This window comes from Aethina tumida, chromosome 5, assembly GCF_024364675.1.
Source record: "Aethina tumida isolate Nest 87 chromosome 5, icAetTumi1.1, whole genome shotgun sequence".
Taxonomy (NCBI): domain Eukaryota; kingdom Metazoa; phylum Arthropoda; class Insecta; order Coleoptera; family Nitidulidae; genus Aethina; species Aethina tumida.
In genome coordinates this window covers 26077200-26092063 of record NC_065439.1, presented here as the reverse complement: position 1 = coordinate 26092063, position 14864 = coordinate 26077200, and the positions used below count along the sequence as shown (strand labels likewise).

The 14864-nt window shown below is 34.0% G+C and overlaps 2 protein-coding genes across 3 annotated transcripts in view; one reads left to right on the top strand and one right to left on the bottom strand.

Moving 5' to 3' along the window:
• LOC109603795 (uncharacterized) overlaps positions 1-11412 on the top strand; it is a 43947-nt gene extending 32535 nt beyond the window's left edge. Inside the window, exons 6-17 of one of the 2 annotated variants that reach the window (XM_020020293.2) lie at positions 6936-7060; positions 7815-8016; positions 8164-8349; positions 8519-8770; positions 8831-9285; positions 9346-9712; positions 9765-9936; positions 9990-10191; positions 10244-10506; positions 10565-10718; positions 10771-10975; positions 11028-11412. In XM_020020293.2, the coding sequence (XP_019875852.1) occupies positions 6936-7060; positions 7815-8016; positions 8164-8349; positions 8519-8770; positions 8831-9285; positions 9346-9712; positions 9765-9936; positions 9990-10191; positions 10244-10506; positions 10565-10718; positions 10771-10975; positions 11028-11182 (2738 nt within the window). In that variant the 3' untranslated portion in view covers positions 11183-11412. The remainder of the gene's footprint in view (positions 1-6935; positions 7061-7814; positions 8017-8163; positions 8350-8518; positions 8771-8830; positions 9286-9345; positions 9713-9764; positions 9937-9989; positions 10192-10243; positions 10507-10564; positions 10719-10770; positions 10976-11027) is intronic. The other variant, XM_020020294.2, reaches the window with a different exon arrangement.
• Positions 11308-14412, bottom strand: LOC109603799 (transmembrane emp24 domain-containing protein 5). The gene is made up of 3 exons (XM_020020298.2): positions 14162-14412; positions 12353-12616; positions 11308-12298 (listed from the first exon to the last, which is right to left on the bottom strand). Exons 1-3 carry the CDS (start codon positions 14375-14377, stop codon positions 12065-12067), a joined length of 714 nt encoding a protein of 237 aa, XP_019875857.1. The 5' UTR covers positions 14378-14412; the 3' UTR covers positions 11308-12064.
• Between the last annotated feature and the right edge of the window lie 452 nt (positions 14413-14864).

The window sequence follows — 14864 nt, the reverse complement described above, 5'->3', positions numbered from 1 at the left end:
GTGCGCATTCGATGTGTTATTTTAAAACGCTAATAAACTGTTCGATTGTTGAATTTTTCTCATAACCATTAAAGCAATTTTCATAATTGTTTATTTAATACCGACCTTGTGTCAACAATTACGCGTTTCATTTTTGCAGAACTTTGGAACGCGACCATAAAAATATATTATGTATACACACATACGTTTCTTATTTGTGCCGTTTATTCCTGGTTTTTGCGTCAATTTCTAATGCGTTATCTTTGTAACACTTTTACCCGGTATGTGAGTAAAATCATCAACCGTAGAGGATCATCGACTCGGGAGCCGCATCATAATTCACCTGTTTTCACTTTTTCCGTTCTAGCGATGGAAACGTCGATGATGCGCATTTTAAGACCTCTTCCTGGTACTTTCGCCGGCAGGAAATTTGTATTTTCTGTGCGCAAACACTCCAAATTGGAAATTGCATTCGGTGACTTAATGATCAGCTTTAAACTCCGGGCACGTACAATTGAAAACAAAAAAGGTGGCTTGCAACGATTGTCCTCCGTTCGATAACAAGAAGTTACACAATATTTGCGGTTTGATAATAATATTAGGTTTTCTAGAAAGTAAACAATTGATATTACTCACGGTATTGTTTAATTAACTTTAGTTTATATTTAATTGGATGTTTTCAAACTGCAATTTAATTACTTTTAATTGAGATCATCAAAATTGATATGGGTTCCAAATCATCGACTTTCATTGCACCACGAACATACTTGACACGAATTTCTTGGGATGTGGCAATATGTTAACGATGCACAATTGTATTAAGATGATTGATGAACTTAAATTGGCAATTTTAGTAATTTGTACGGTACGTCCAATTTTATCTGGAGTAATTGTTTACTGACGAGTTTACATAATTTTTATGTTTCACTCTCCGCAGCACTGAAACATTTAATTACATGGATTGCTAATATTTATACAATGCAAACTTTCTAAACAAATAACTACCGTATTGTTATTTTAACAACGCATTTTACGGTTGAAACAGTGTTTAAATCGAATTCGTTACCTACATTTGTTGGTACCATTGAATTTTATCAGGATTCTGGCTCTTATTATCCATTTTGATGAAACGAGTGTTACATAAATTTTGTAGTGTCCAAAAATAGGAGCAAATAAAATTGTAGTAAGGAAAGCCCAAAATAACCCAACTTAAAAGTTTTTTGATGAAATCTCTGTTAATATTAAATTTAATTGTACTAAAACATTCATGAAATAATTTTTTTACTTTTAATTTTAAGTTTTACAAAATTAAAGGTAAATAACGAACACCCTGTATAAAATTTTGAAGTACTAATAATGGCTTCTTATAAGATGGTTCTTGGTTAACTTGTATACCAAAAATGAACTTTCCAGCATAAAAATTGAAGGTTCTACAGACAAATTAGTTAGACCATCAATTTGTCAAAATTTTTGGAAAAAATTAATAAATCAAAATCTATGGGATTTAGGTATATCCATTTTATTTGCAATTACATGTAGAATTCAAAAATGCAAAAATATACAGGGTGTTCCTTTAAAAATAACAAAGATGATCTCACTTTGTAGAAAAAAAAATAGGAACTCGCCCTTTTTTATGTGTTCTATCTGAATCCAGAACATTGCTCACATATTCTGGGACACCCCGTATACTCTCACTTTTTTCTGAATTAGGCTCCATATCCTTGTGTGACCAAATTGGTGTCTGAAATAACTAGACCGAATATAACAATGACAGCAATTCCTTTTTTTGTGTAATCTTTTAGTTTATAAATACAATAGTACTAAACGATACTACTTTTTGTGCTTGAAGAGTTTTTTAACAGCAATTTTTAAAATTATTGTCGTTAAACAGTACAAAACTCAATAGAAATTATAGGAAATTATAGTAATAAAAGTAAGTATTTCAAACAAGAAAACAGAACAATTGGTTCACGGTGGTACCAGTAATTGTACTGACACCCCATTTAGAACTCACATTCAAAAGAAAATAAGCAATTTCATCGTTCTCCCTAAAGACTTAAGGCAAAGTAGCAGTAAAAGTGGAACAAAGAAAAAGAAAGACAATTTATCAAATTATTAGATTTACAATTAAGAACTGTACTTTCTAGTTCTGATCAATTAAAGCCTGTCCTTTTAGTTTCTTGATTCGTACTACAAACCAGAACATTCGCAACACTGTTGTGTGATTGTCTCGGCCTTGATGGAAACAGTTAGGCATGATACATCGAATCGTAAACACACGAAAGCCACGACAGTCTGTGGCGTTCTTTGTCTCCGCTCCTTGGAATTGTATCAGAGCCCAAAGTTGTCGCCCACAGGCTGTGATTAATGCGAGTTGTGCTCAACCTGTGTCCCGAGAATTGACCAATGTCTTGCTAATACATGCTTGTTGCGTACAAGCCGGAATTGCTACATTTTTTTGCTTGTTTTACGTCACCGGGTCACATACAGGTCCATGATCTGAAATCTAGTAGATTCGGAGCCTTCTGGTACTGCTTGACCAGAACTCAACCGACAGGTCGAACCGATCCGGTGGCGAATGGATTTGCCCTTCGCAGTCGCGGTCGACTTGTTTACCAAACCGAAATCATGACAACAATGCGTCGGCGACCGCAAATCGGCTCAGCGCCTCGAATTCGTTCAGACAAACCGTGAATGTGTTTCGGCGCGTATCTGACCGCCCCACGTTTTCAATCTTGCGCTTCATAACTTCAATGACCATAAACGCGATCACCTGCACCGCGGGCGTGTGGTGGATTCTTTACAAAAGTGAAAGCGTTTTCAGCGTCGAAGAGGTACTCCGTAGACGATCGCTTGCAGTCCGGTGCGGGCGGCGTTAAGTGCAGTTTTCAATTGTGTCGTTGTTATTCATTTTTGTGCAGTTGTGCAAGTGTGAAAACATTGGATTCCGGAAGTCGGCGTGCGGTGTGATGTAAAGGTGCGGTGGATTGTGCTTGATAAGGTTCATAAGCAGCTTTATTAGGATGTTTGTGAGCTTTTGGTGATTTGGATTTCAGCATTTCAAGATCTGTCAAAGGTTCATAAAGCTCCAAAGAAGGACTGTTGGTGTTTTATGGCTTCTAATTTGAGATTTTAGAAGTTGTTCAAGGAGTAGTGGAGTTGTCCAAAAATCAGCTAATCTGTCTTTAAAGTTGAACCTTCTGAATTTATTAATTCAGAAAGCTGCAGCAATTCTTCTTGGTCAACTTAATCTGTATCTATTTTAAGTAAATCACACTGATGACTCCACAATAATACAATGATTCACCCATAAACATGTTCAAAACTGCAAAACTCTGTAAGTGGTGTTGACATTTAAAACTGGTCGAACCGGTGGATTATCCTGCCCACTGCATCAGACAAAATCAAATTAAGTATTATATAAAACAGAAATTGTGCTCAATTACATCAAAACAGTTAGCTAGAAATAAAATTCCAGTTTATTTAACGTACTTGAATAATGGAACAAACACTTAAACTCTCATCATAGTCTAATTAGTAGAAACCAAGCTATCATAAAGATAAAGAGACGGACACGTCAGGACCTTGACATTTTACGATTTCCCTCGCAAATAACAATTATTATGATGCAAATCAAATTATAAAGGTTCATTCTGAGGATATTACAAAATGTGCGTAACCATTTTTAATCATTTACGATTGATGATTGACATCCTTGTGATATTGCAGTCAGTTTATTAGAGCATCTTGTTATCTGCAACTGTGACCCTGAGACAATTATTCTAATTATAAATGTTTTAAGAATTTCATTAATCGGGTTATCAAAATTTTATATTTGGGCATTAACACTGATAAGTATTTTACCCCATTTTTAAAAGGAGTATTTCTATTGCCCATAGATGTGAATACATTAATATTAAATAATTTCCATACAGCACTGTTTAGTAATCAATTTCATCACGTTCTTACACCATTCGATGGCCACGTTAAATTAAATATTTGGCCGCTAAAAAAATTAATAGTCTCTCATGCAAACAAAAGAAAGTTGCGATTTTATCACACTGTATTTAAATATTTTGAAAGAATGTGGGGAGAAAATGTATATACATAAATTGTTGTAATGGTAGGAAGTCAATTTACCAATAAACCAGTTAAATGACATTTCCGTTATACGATGCATTTTAAATTGGCTAATTAGTTACTTATGAAGGCATATCGAGGGTCATCATGTACTATTGGCACTTCAAGTTATCATAATTTTTAATTTATCTGGCCCAAAAGGAGACCAAATGTTCCAATTGATAGAAGATCATACATAATTTCTCCAGACAGCTTTGTAACGATGGTTCACCTGTGTCCATAAGTCTTGTGTAATCTTCAACCATTTTAATGAGTTCAGGTTTATTGGTCCAAAATGTTTCGTGAATATAAAATTATTTATTTCATGTTTCCAATGTGAAATTTCTAATGTTAAGTTATTGTGGAGAAATTTTGCATCTAGACTGGTCCAAAATCTATCTGGTTCGATACTTTTAAGTGAAAGAAGCCACGAAACACCAAAAGTCAACTAAATTTTCCTTCTCCCCTGAAATACTGGTTCTTCTAGATGATCTCCGATCCGCTTAACTGCACCAAACAATGAAAAATGCAAGGCCCCAACCCACCCCAACACAGACGCTCCGTGTCGAGCGTGTCGGGCAAGAGACGTCACCATCATGACTACGGCGGCCACCAGAAGCCGGTGCCGCCGCCCAGAAGCGTGCCCACGACCTTCAGGAAGCCGCGTCGCGTCGACGTCGGCGACAGGGTGTTCGTGACGTCGTCCTCCAAAGTGTACTTCGAATTTGCGGACTGTAATTTGAATGACTCTAGTCATGCGAGTGATAGATGTGGCGAGAACTGTGATAAATTAGATAAGGCGGATTTTGATAAGCGGGGCGAGGAGATAAGGAGCACCAAGGACTTGCCCAAGATCAGGAACAGGATATTCGAGGAGAGTCTGGAGAGTCAGGAGATTTCGTTTTATATAGGTAAAACTTCGAGGTTTTAACTCAGATGTATCAATAATCTGAAGAAATAAATATATATTTCTTAACAGTTTTATTATAAACTAAATAACAGAAGAAATATTAAAAAACCTACTCAACGAGAACCCAATAATTTGCATACTGGCTGGATATTTTCCAAATTTAATCCTGCTGAGTTAGTTATTGTGTTTTTCATCATAAAAATGTGAAACTAAATTTGGTTCTTCTGAAAAATTATAAATACACTGACTAAGTGTTAGTTAAGTTATTAATTAATTGACATTAATTTCAAAGTAATTATCCAAATTTTAATGTCTCATTCATTCAATTAATTATTAAACCTCTCAGAAATAAAAAACAATGATTTTCAGATGTTAATCATTGTATTTACCTTATTATACCATTAATAACAGACAGAATGTTTAATATACACATATTTATTTAAATATTCTTTGTTGATAAAACAATTTTAGTTGTTTCCTGCTTTTTACAATGGAAAAAGTATATTAAAAGTTACGGAGATATCATTACATCCTATTGTGACGTGCAACAATAAATTCTCTCAAATAATTAAACTGTCATTTTCATCGGTAACATTTCTGCGTTACATGAATTTTCGACAATCACAACACGCGTAATTAAATTTCTTTGTTACGATAGTTTGACAATAGTTTCACTTGTCTCCGGAGCGTTTAAAAACATGTCGCCGGTTTTATTAATTTTTAATAAACAAGTGTGAATTTCTAAATTGGCCGACTGATACAAAGTGTAATCAGATTTCTTTTTTTTGTAATTGGAAACTGAAAACAATCTCCGTTACTCGGTATCAGGTAATAGCTGGTCGATTTCTTTTTAATTGATCTTGCTGTGTTACAATTTCTAATTATAAAAAATTCAACGAATATAGACTAATTTAAATATGTAATACCAGATTTTATAACTTAACTTGGAAAGTTTTCGAACATTTGAGTAATGGGTAATTAATATTTGTCGTGAGTCACTTTGAACGAGAACTAATAGCTTTCGAATGATTCGATCACCAAATTTTTACTGCAAATGTATATGGTGTAGTTTCAATGTTACAGTATTAAGATGTATTGTTACAATTTAAAGCCACAACCTTGATGCGTGTTGGATACGAGGTAAATAGCAGAAGAACGACGCAAATTTCATCCAACTAAACGTTCACTTGGGCTTGACCAGGAAGTTTACCAATAATTATCATTTAAACACTTACGACACAAACCCATGTAATGAAGTTATTAAAAAGACATTTATACATTTATTGAGTGCAACCACATTATAACTATAGTTACATTCCTGGTGGCTTCAGTCTATTACAGTAAAGCCCACACATTACATTCTAAAGTAATGAAACAATACCTGTTTTATGTAACACAATAATAGTTTGTGTTTCGGAGCATGTAGAACGTGCTGCATTTCTATTTAAAGCCATTATTAAAATTCTCATAGATAATGCACGAAAATTGCATAATCCAATATAAATAATCCTTTTAAAGGAACCTTAACAGAGCAGGCTGAAACCATGACATGATTATTAAATTTACATTCCGCCATCAATTTTGAAACACATAATGATACGAGTACTTGTTAATTTCAGTTTTAATTTCCTAAAACATGTCGCCTATATCCTCGTTAGGAGCTTCGTACATTATAAAACCCATTGTGTAATTCGTTCCCATTTTTATCCCACATGAATATTTAAACAGTGTCAGACGAATAAATTAATTTTGGCGCTGTTGTGCAATAGTTATGTTAAGAAACTGGTTTTTATTGTGTTTTATTTAACATGTTTGAAATGGAGAACAATTAAATTCAATTAAATAAAGCAACTAAAAGCGAAAACAGGTGGCTTATTGCATCAACTAATTGTTGAGGTAGGATTTAAACAGATAAATGTTGTTACAGGAGTTGACAGCGATTCCGATCATCATTATGAGACTTTGTACACAAACCAAAACGGAGCTGACGATTACGATACCGACTTCGAGAGCGATACGGAATCGGAGAACTCCTTCGGTAGAGTTAACTTAGTAAGTATCAAATCTTTACTTTACCATATGTTTAGTTATCCACTCAATCTCAAAGGACTAATTTATTAAACGTTTTCTAAAGTATATGTTTAAGATTACTGCAGTGATAATATATTAGCCCATTAAATTAAATTACTTCGTAATAAAGAGACTTGGTTGAGTAGACAGACACAGATGGTAGCAATTTGTAAATAATGATGGTTAAATTAATAGTTCATAACAATTGTTGAAGTATATTATGGACATCAAGTTTATTTGTAATAGAAACCTGGTTTTAAAGAATAGAGTGGAATTGATTGGCTTTATTATAGTTAATGGGATGTTTAAAGTTTGTTTGCACCTTTAAACTGTGTTATTTATTATAGACCATTTCATTTTCAGTTTAATATGTCTTAAATAGACAGAGAAAGTCACTAATACCTTCACTTCTTTAATAATTCTTAAAATAGTAAAAAATATGTACAATAGGAGCCAATTCCAAAAATATATAATGCTGCATGAATCACTTGAATTCCAACACAATGTTACTGTCTCTCGCCAATTAGAATCAAAATAAACAAATTACACACTATTCAAGCAAACAATTACAGTTCGTTGACATTCTAAAATTATATGATAATTAATCAATTTAAAGTTGTTTAATCAGAATAAATTACTTTAAACACTTTAGAATATATTTACTGCTAATCAATATTCAAATGTTATTCTATTGTAAGAAATTAAAAAACTAAAAAAATATATTATTCCCTTTTAGAATGATAGTGGTTTAGACATAGCGAACAATCAACTTCCTGATCCTCCAAATGGGGGACAGTACGTATTCACAAGACTGGCTGCAAGTGCAGGTAAACACATGAAGAAGTTAAGGAGGAACTGGTCCCTTACCAAAAATGACATTAGTAAATCCCTCAGTCGAATGACCAAAAGAAAATCTCGTACAGATTTGACGACAATAGGTAAGAATTTTTTGTTATACTTATTATTTTGGTGCTTTTGGCTTTCTTTTTCGCACTGCTTGCCTTTTCTGCATCTAGGTGACTGCTTCTTTCAAATCTGCAAGATTTTCTAAAGCTCAAGTCTCACCTGAATCGTGAATTTTACAGAGAATCCGTCTAAGGACGATAATAAGGATGAAAGACCTCAATATTCGTCAGCTAATACTACAATCTCATCTAGTAACGATGTCTCTGTATCACCTACCAGTCACAATAACAATTCGACTTATCAAAACGTCGACGCCACTGATAAGACCGACACCAGTGAAAAAACAAAAAGTCTAGGCAGAAAAGGTTAGTTGTTTCATGTCTTTAATGAGGTGAAGTGGGAATATATTAAGATTAAGTTTATCAAATACTTCTACACTGGTATAAATAATGGATTTTCTAGGTATTAAATAATATATTAATTCTATAAATGATGTACGTCATTGTAATACAACCAAAAACGTTTTGTTCATAGGTTTCCTAAATAAATTTCGACGTAGTATGTCAATGACGTCGGAAACTGCTTCTGAATTGACTTCAAACTTGAATAAACCGAAAAGCACGTTCTATTTAACTGAAACCATCGACGTGGACGATATAGAGAAGGCGGAGGAAGCCCAACCAGACAGTGGGGTGTCTTTGTCGCCGGTGCCCATTACAAGGAGTAAACCCAACGTCGTCAGACCACAGAGTCCACCACCTCCAGTGCCACCACTAAGAAATCCAGGTAAATAAAATACAAGTTCTTAATGTTGCTTTATTATAATTGTGAATTTGTCATCTTCAGAGAAGAAATTGGAGAATAACGACCGTAAAGCTTCCTCTTGGTACGCAGAAGCTGGCCTCTTCCGCAATGAAAGCCACAAGAACACTGCGAGAAGGTCGAACACGTTCTGGTACGCCGAAGTGGGACTGTACCAAACATCGAATAGTACTCCCAGCACTTCCAGTGCAGAAAACAGTGGCAACAATATAATAGTGAACGCCAAGAATCCAAACAACAAAAGCGTTGAGATACTGAACGCCGAGAACACTAAGAACAAACTCTACGAATCCCGTAATAGTCTCAGCAAAGACGAGGAGTATTACAACATTAAAAACGACAGCCAATACTACAACTCCAGTGTCAGCAGTTTCAGCAGCAACGAGACGAAGAAAGACGAAAGCAGTCTCAATCAGGACCTTCATGCACAACTGCAGGACGAACCTTTGTATCAGTTCTATGATGCGGCTGTTCTTGAGGTACTCAACTTACTTGTTTGCATTATTCTGTGGTGGTACTAAGATTATGTTTTTTTTTAGTCTGTGTGTACAGAAGGCACTTCGGATTTCGATTCGGATGGTTACGAAGAAGTGGGATCGAAGCGCAGCAACAGCAGCTCGAGTTCGAGACCGTCCGCGATGGAACTGATAAATCCAACGCGGAATTCGATGGCGTTTACTCGAACGCTGTGGTGCGAAATCCCGGAGGTGATAAACTCGTCAGTGCTGAGCACGCTGAGTTCACATCAAAAACGACTTCAGGAGGCGAAATTCGAAATGCTGACCTCGGAAGCTTCGTATCTCAATTCTTTGAGCTTGTTGAACGATCATTTTATAAGGAGCTTTATGAGTTGCAATCTTGTCAGCGATGAGGACAAGGAGACGTTGTTTGGAAAAATATCAGCGGGTATGTTAGAGATTAATTCTTCTGTCCAAGTAAATAAAATTGTGTGTTTTAGTGAAAGAATGCTCAGAGAAATTGCTTCATGACTTGGAAAAGTGCTGGCAGGACAACATACTGCTGCAAGGCGTCTGTGACATCGTTCAAAAGCACGCCGAAGAAAACTTTTACGTTTACGTCACATATTGTGCCAACCAAATCTCCATTGATGAAACGTTAAAGAAATTAAAGTGAGTAAATAATTATGCGTTTCAATAACATGATTTTAAATGGTTAATTTTAGGGAAGTACCTGGATTCGAGGAAAAATTAAAGCAGCTTGAGACGAGTACAACTTGTCATTCACTCACACTTTATTCATTCCTGATGTTGCCGATGCAACGGATAACCAGATGGCCCCTCCTTGTTGATGCCGTGTTGAAAAGATTGTCTCAGCAAGATCCGGAGTACCTTACTTGTCAATACTCTTTAGCCACATTAAACAAGGTACTATTTTTTAATACATTCATCAATACATGTTTTAATTTTATTGGTTTAGATCGTCAATCAATGCAACGAAGCAGCCCGTACCAAAGAACGTGAAATAGAAATGAAGAAAATCTCAGGACAATTGGAGTTCGCCAAAGGAGTTAAGCCAATTTCCATAGTGGACCCAAACAGGTGGCTCATTAGATCGGGCGTTGTTACTCACATGATGGCTCGCACCGACGAAACTAAATTAACCTTTGGGAAACGATTCAACAAGGTTCCACTGCATCTGTTCCTCTTCAATGACATGCTGTTTGTAACCAAGTTGAAGAAGTACGTTTGCAAATAATCTAATGTCCATGTTTATTAATACTTTATGTACGTTTTTCAGTGATAATACATACAGTGTTATACAGTACTGCCAAAGAAATTTGGTCGAACTAAGCACTTCAGATATAATCTCACTTCCTGTAAAGGACACACATGGAAGACACCTGCTCTTCCTAACCCTTTTGGAAAACCAAGACGAAAAGACTGTTGAATTTGTACGTCAATCATTTAATTACCATGAAAGTCAATCTAATAATTCGTTTACAGATGTTGTCATGTAGTAGTGAAAGTGATAAGGAACGATGGGTGGAAGCTCTGTCGCCGCTAAAGTCTGAGAACCCGGACGAGACACTGTACGAATGTTGGGACTGTCCACAAGTAACAGTAATACATAATTATGTAGCTAGTCAACCAGATGAATTGCCCGTAGTTCGGGGCGATGTCATCAATGTACTCAGAAAAATGGCCGATGGTAAACCTAGGATTCAATTTTTTGTAAATTTACTTATTTGTCTGGGTTACAGGCTGGTACCACGGCGAACGAATAAGGGACGGCCAAACTGGATGGTTCCCCGCCAACTATACCGTAGAAATCGCAAATCCACACGTGAGAGCTCGCAATTTAAAACAACGATACAGACTACTGGCGTTTTCGGAGAATTATTTAAAATCAAATTAGATTACATTCCAATTAGTCATATCATCAAATGTTTTTTTTTACATATTTATCAAAAGTATTTTAATTAAGTACCGTGTATTTTTATACATATATTTATGTTTTTTTAAGAAAATAGACAACAAAGGTAGTGATAAATGTTGTATATTTTATTAAATTTTTATAAAAATTGTTATAACTTGAACAAAATGTATATAAAGGTTTATCTATTAAAAATAAAAATTACAATATAACAGGTCTTTTCATATCTACTTACAAGTTTTACATTCGTTATCAATTACATTGCGCCACACAAAATACATTTGTTAAAACTATTGTATTTCCGTGGCACCCTGTTGTCCTTACTTTAGACAATTAATTAGAATATATACAAACAATAATAATATGAAGTTGGTCATGTAAATAAGATATTCGAAATAAATGCACAAACGAATCACAGATTCAACCCATAAAAAAGCGAAATAAATAAAGGACGTAACACAACATGAACTAACCAGCAATTCAATTTTTTCTTAAAATATTTTTATATGCGGAAAGGTAATATGAGAAATGTTGGGAAGATAACACACGATAAATAAACTAAATATAAATTTGTCACCGGCATATTCTGTAACAATTCGAAACAAATAACGGAATTGTCACAGAATACACATTCGTTATATCAGCCTTACAAGTTGAAATGAGACCAAACAATAATCTCGTTGAGGAATAGTGAGCTAAAAAATAATCTGAAATGGAAGATACAATTTGTAACACTCGTATTTGTATTGAACGACTTAAAATGCACAATTTATAGTGGATTTTTCTGAATTTAGGTCATCTACATGAATCCAGAAAAGTCCACATGAACCACAAATTATCACGCGAAGCAGTTAATTGTTATCCTTAGATGCCAGATCTAGATCTGCCACTTCCTGACTTGATGTCAAACAACTTCCGGACAAAGTACACCTGAATGGCCGTAGTGGCTGCAATGACGATGATCTGAATGATCGACCAACGTATGACGTATGAATTGTTCGATTCCAGCAAGTTCAAGTCCCAGGCTTCACGTGCTCGGGTGTGATGCTGGTACTGGAGCATCACATTGATATCTTTCTCTACGGTCACGATGGAAGACTAAAAATTAAATAATATTATTTTTATCCAGAAATTTGCGTACTCAATTCTTACCGTGAAGTTCTCCATGTTCATGTTGAGCTCCTCGATTTCCTTGGTGTATTTTTCCCACATGTCGTACCTCACGACGGTGATGTAGATGTTGACCAGTTTGCCGGCGAACCTGGAGAATTGGTTGTCAATGCATACAGAGTAGTAGCCTCCAGTTGAGCTTTGATCTTGGTATTCACTGCTGGGTTTCCATTGGTATGGATGGACGATTTGGCCGGTCGGATGGCGGACCGCAAAACCGGCCATGCCGTCACCCCCTCTGACAACCTAAATCAAATTTTTTTATCAATTAATATCAAATGTTTTGCGATAATATTCAAATAGAATAAATAAATATCTAATTTTTACTCTAAATATTCCAATTTTTATACAGGGTAACTCTTAACATATTCATTAGAAGTTTATGGAGAACGAAAAAAGGTATACAATTGAAATTTTTTAAGAAATTATAATTTATCTACTTTATTAATTTATTTTTAACAAAATATCATTTCCGATTTTGCCGGAAGTGACTTCAATTTTGTTATTTTTACATTCTACATTTAATTGGAAGTAAAATAGTTGTACCATGTTCTATAGTTAGTTTTTGAGATATTAATTTTTTTTACAAATTCTGACATATTATTAGCCAAACAAAATTCTTTGAAACTCCACCAATTTAAATGCTAGAATAATAATTTTTGCCATACATGTTAATTAAATATCATTTTATAAGTAGCCATTATTAATACTCCAGAGATTTTATTATTTATGTTTAGTATTGTCCATCTTAAAACCTGAATAATTTTCGTATTTTCAATGGAACACCATTACATTTCTGTTAAAATCAAAAGGATTTTTAATATCCAATTTAATTATGCCAAAATATACATGGTATTCCAAAGAAAATGACGAAGATTTTCATATTTTAAGATGCACAAATTTAAACTTAAATAAGGAGAACCCTGCATAAATAATGGATTCTTAGAGAATGGTCCTTGGTTCACGTGTATACTAAAAATGAACTTTTTAGTATAAAAATGGATGGCTTTATTGACATTTTCGTTAAACCATCAATCTGTTAAAATTTTTGTAAAACAATTAATAACTAGAAAACTGTTGGGTTTAGGTATAGGACATTGCATAGCCATTTTACTTGCAATTACATGTAGAATTTAAAAATGTAAAAATATACGGGGTGTTCCATTAAAAATAACAAAATTGATGTCACTTATGGCCAAAGTAATAAATGAAATTTTGAAACAATATATTAAAAAAGTAGTTCAAGTCAAATTCCAAATTCATAGCTGAGTTTTATTTAAGTAGGTAAGATAATAAAAATAAAATACCTTGATTTTAAATTTTAAATATATTTATTTAAATCACACACTTGTTGCTATTTTTTAAATAATAGTGTCATGTCATCAAAAACTTATTTCTTAAACTATTTTATTTATAAGTACAATTATTAAGTATAATATTAATTCTTTTTGTAATATATTTCTGTATAAAATGTTCTATTAGTAACATTAATTGGTTTTTAGTATTATATTTGACTTATTTCTGAAATTAATGTTTTCAAGAAAATAATAAACAAATTCGTGAAAATTTCTTTACCACAACAGCATCCCTTTAAGAACTTTCTGACTGTACCTCTGAAACTCATAAAACAACCCCAGATTTCCGAAAATTAAAGAAAACAGCTGTGCTCCAACCTAACCTCAATGAATCACATCAACTGTAAAATATCACTTACAAAACTGACCCCTTAAACTAATATCAAGCAAAATACACGAGAATAACAAAATTCAGTGCATTTCTCCAACTTCTCACCTGAAAACTGACGTAGAACGTCGCCCCCGGGTTAACATATTGAAAGTAACAATCCTCCTTGCCAGGATCAATGTGAACTTTATAGTCCATCGCTACCGCCGGCAAATTTTCGTACCACGGCACAGTCGACGGTTGGGCCACATTTGTTTCCGTTAAACCGCAAAACAGAAAACACAAGAAAATTAAAGGAGTTAACGTGGCAAACGATCGGCCCATGTTTATGTTTTCGTTTGTACGACGGGTTGCGGAGCTCGGAGCGCACTGAACAGATCGCGCCACGAAATTAGAAAGTCTATCTTGAATTGTTAAGTGAATCGAGAACGCACTTATTATTTATTCGTCGATCAGCAAATATTTAAATATACGGCAAGTTAATTTTCTTATGAATTATAATATAAAATTAATAATAATAATTTATAAAATTTTAAAACTATTAATTTAAATTATATAAATCAAACAAATTCCTGATTATATAAACAGAAAGAATTTAATAAAACAAAATAAATATTTTGACCTTTATAATTTCTTTAAAAATTGTCAGAAATCAAAAAACTAATATTAAATATCACAAAAATAAACAACAAAATCATTATTTTATAAATTACTATCTTAACTTTTTCATATGTTCATTATTATGTGAATGTGAATGAGATTTATAAGAATTCTAAATAGATGTGACGCAAAACGTGATCAGAAAGGAGAC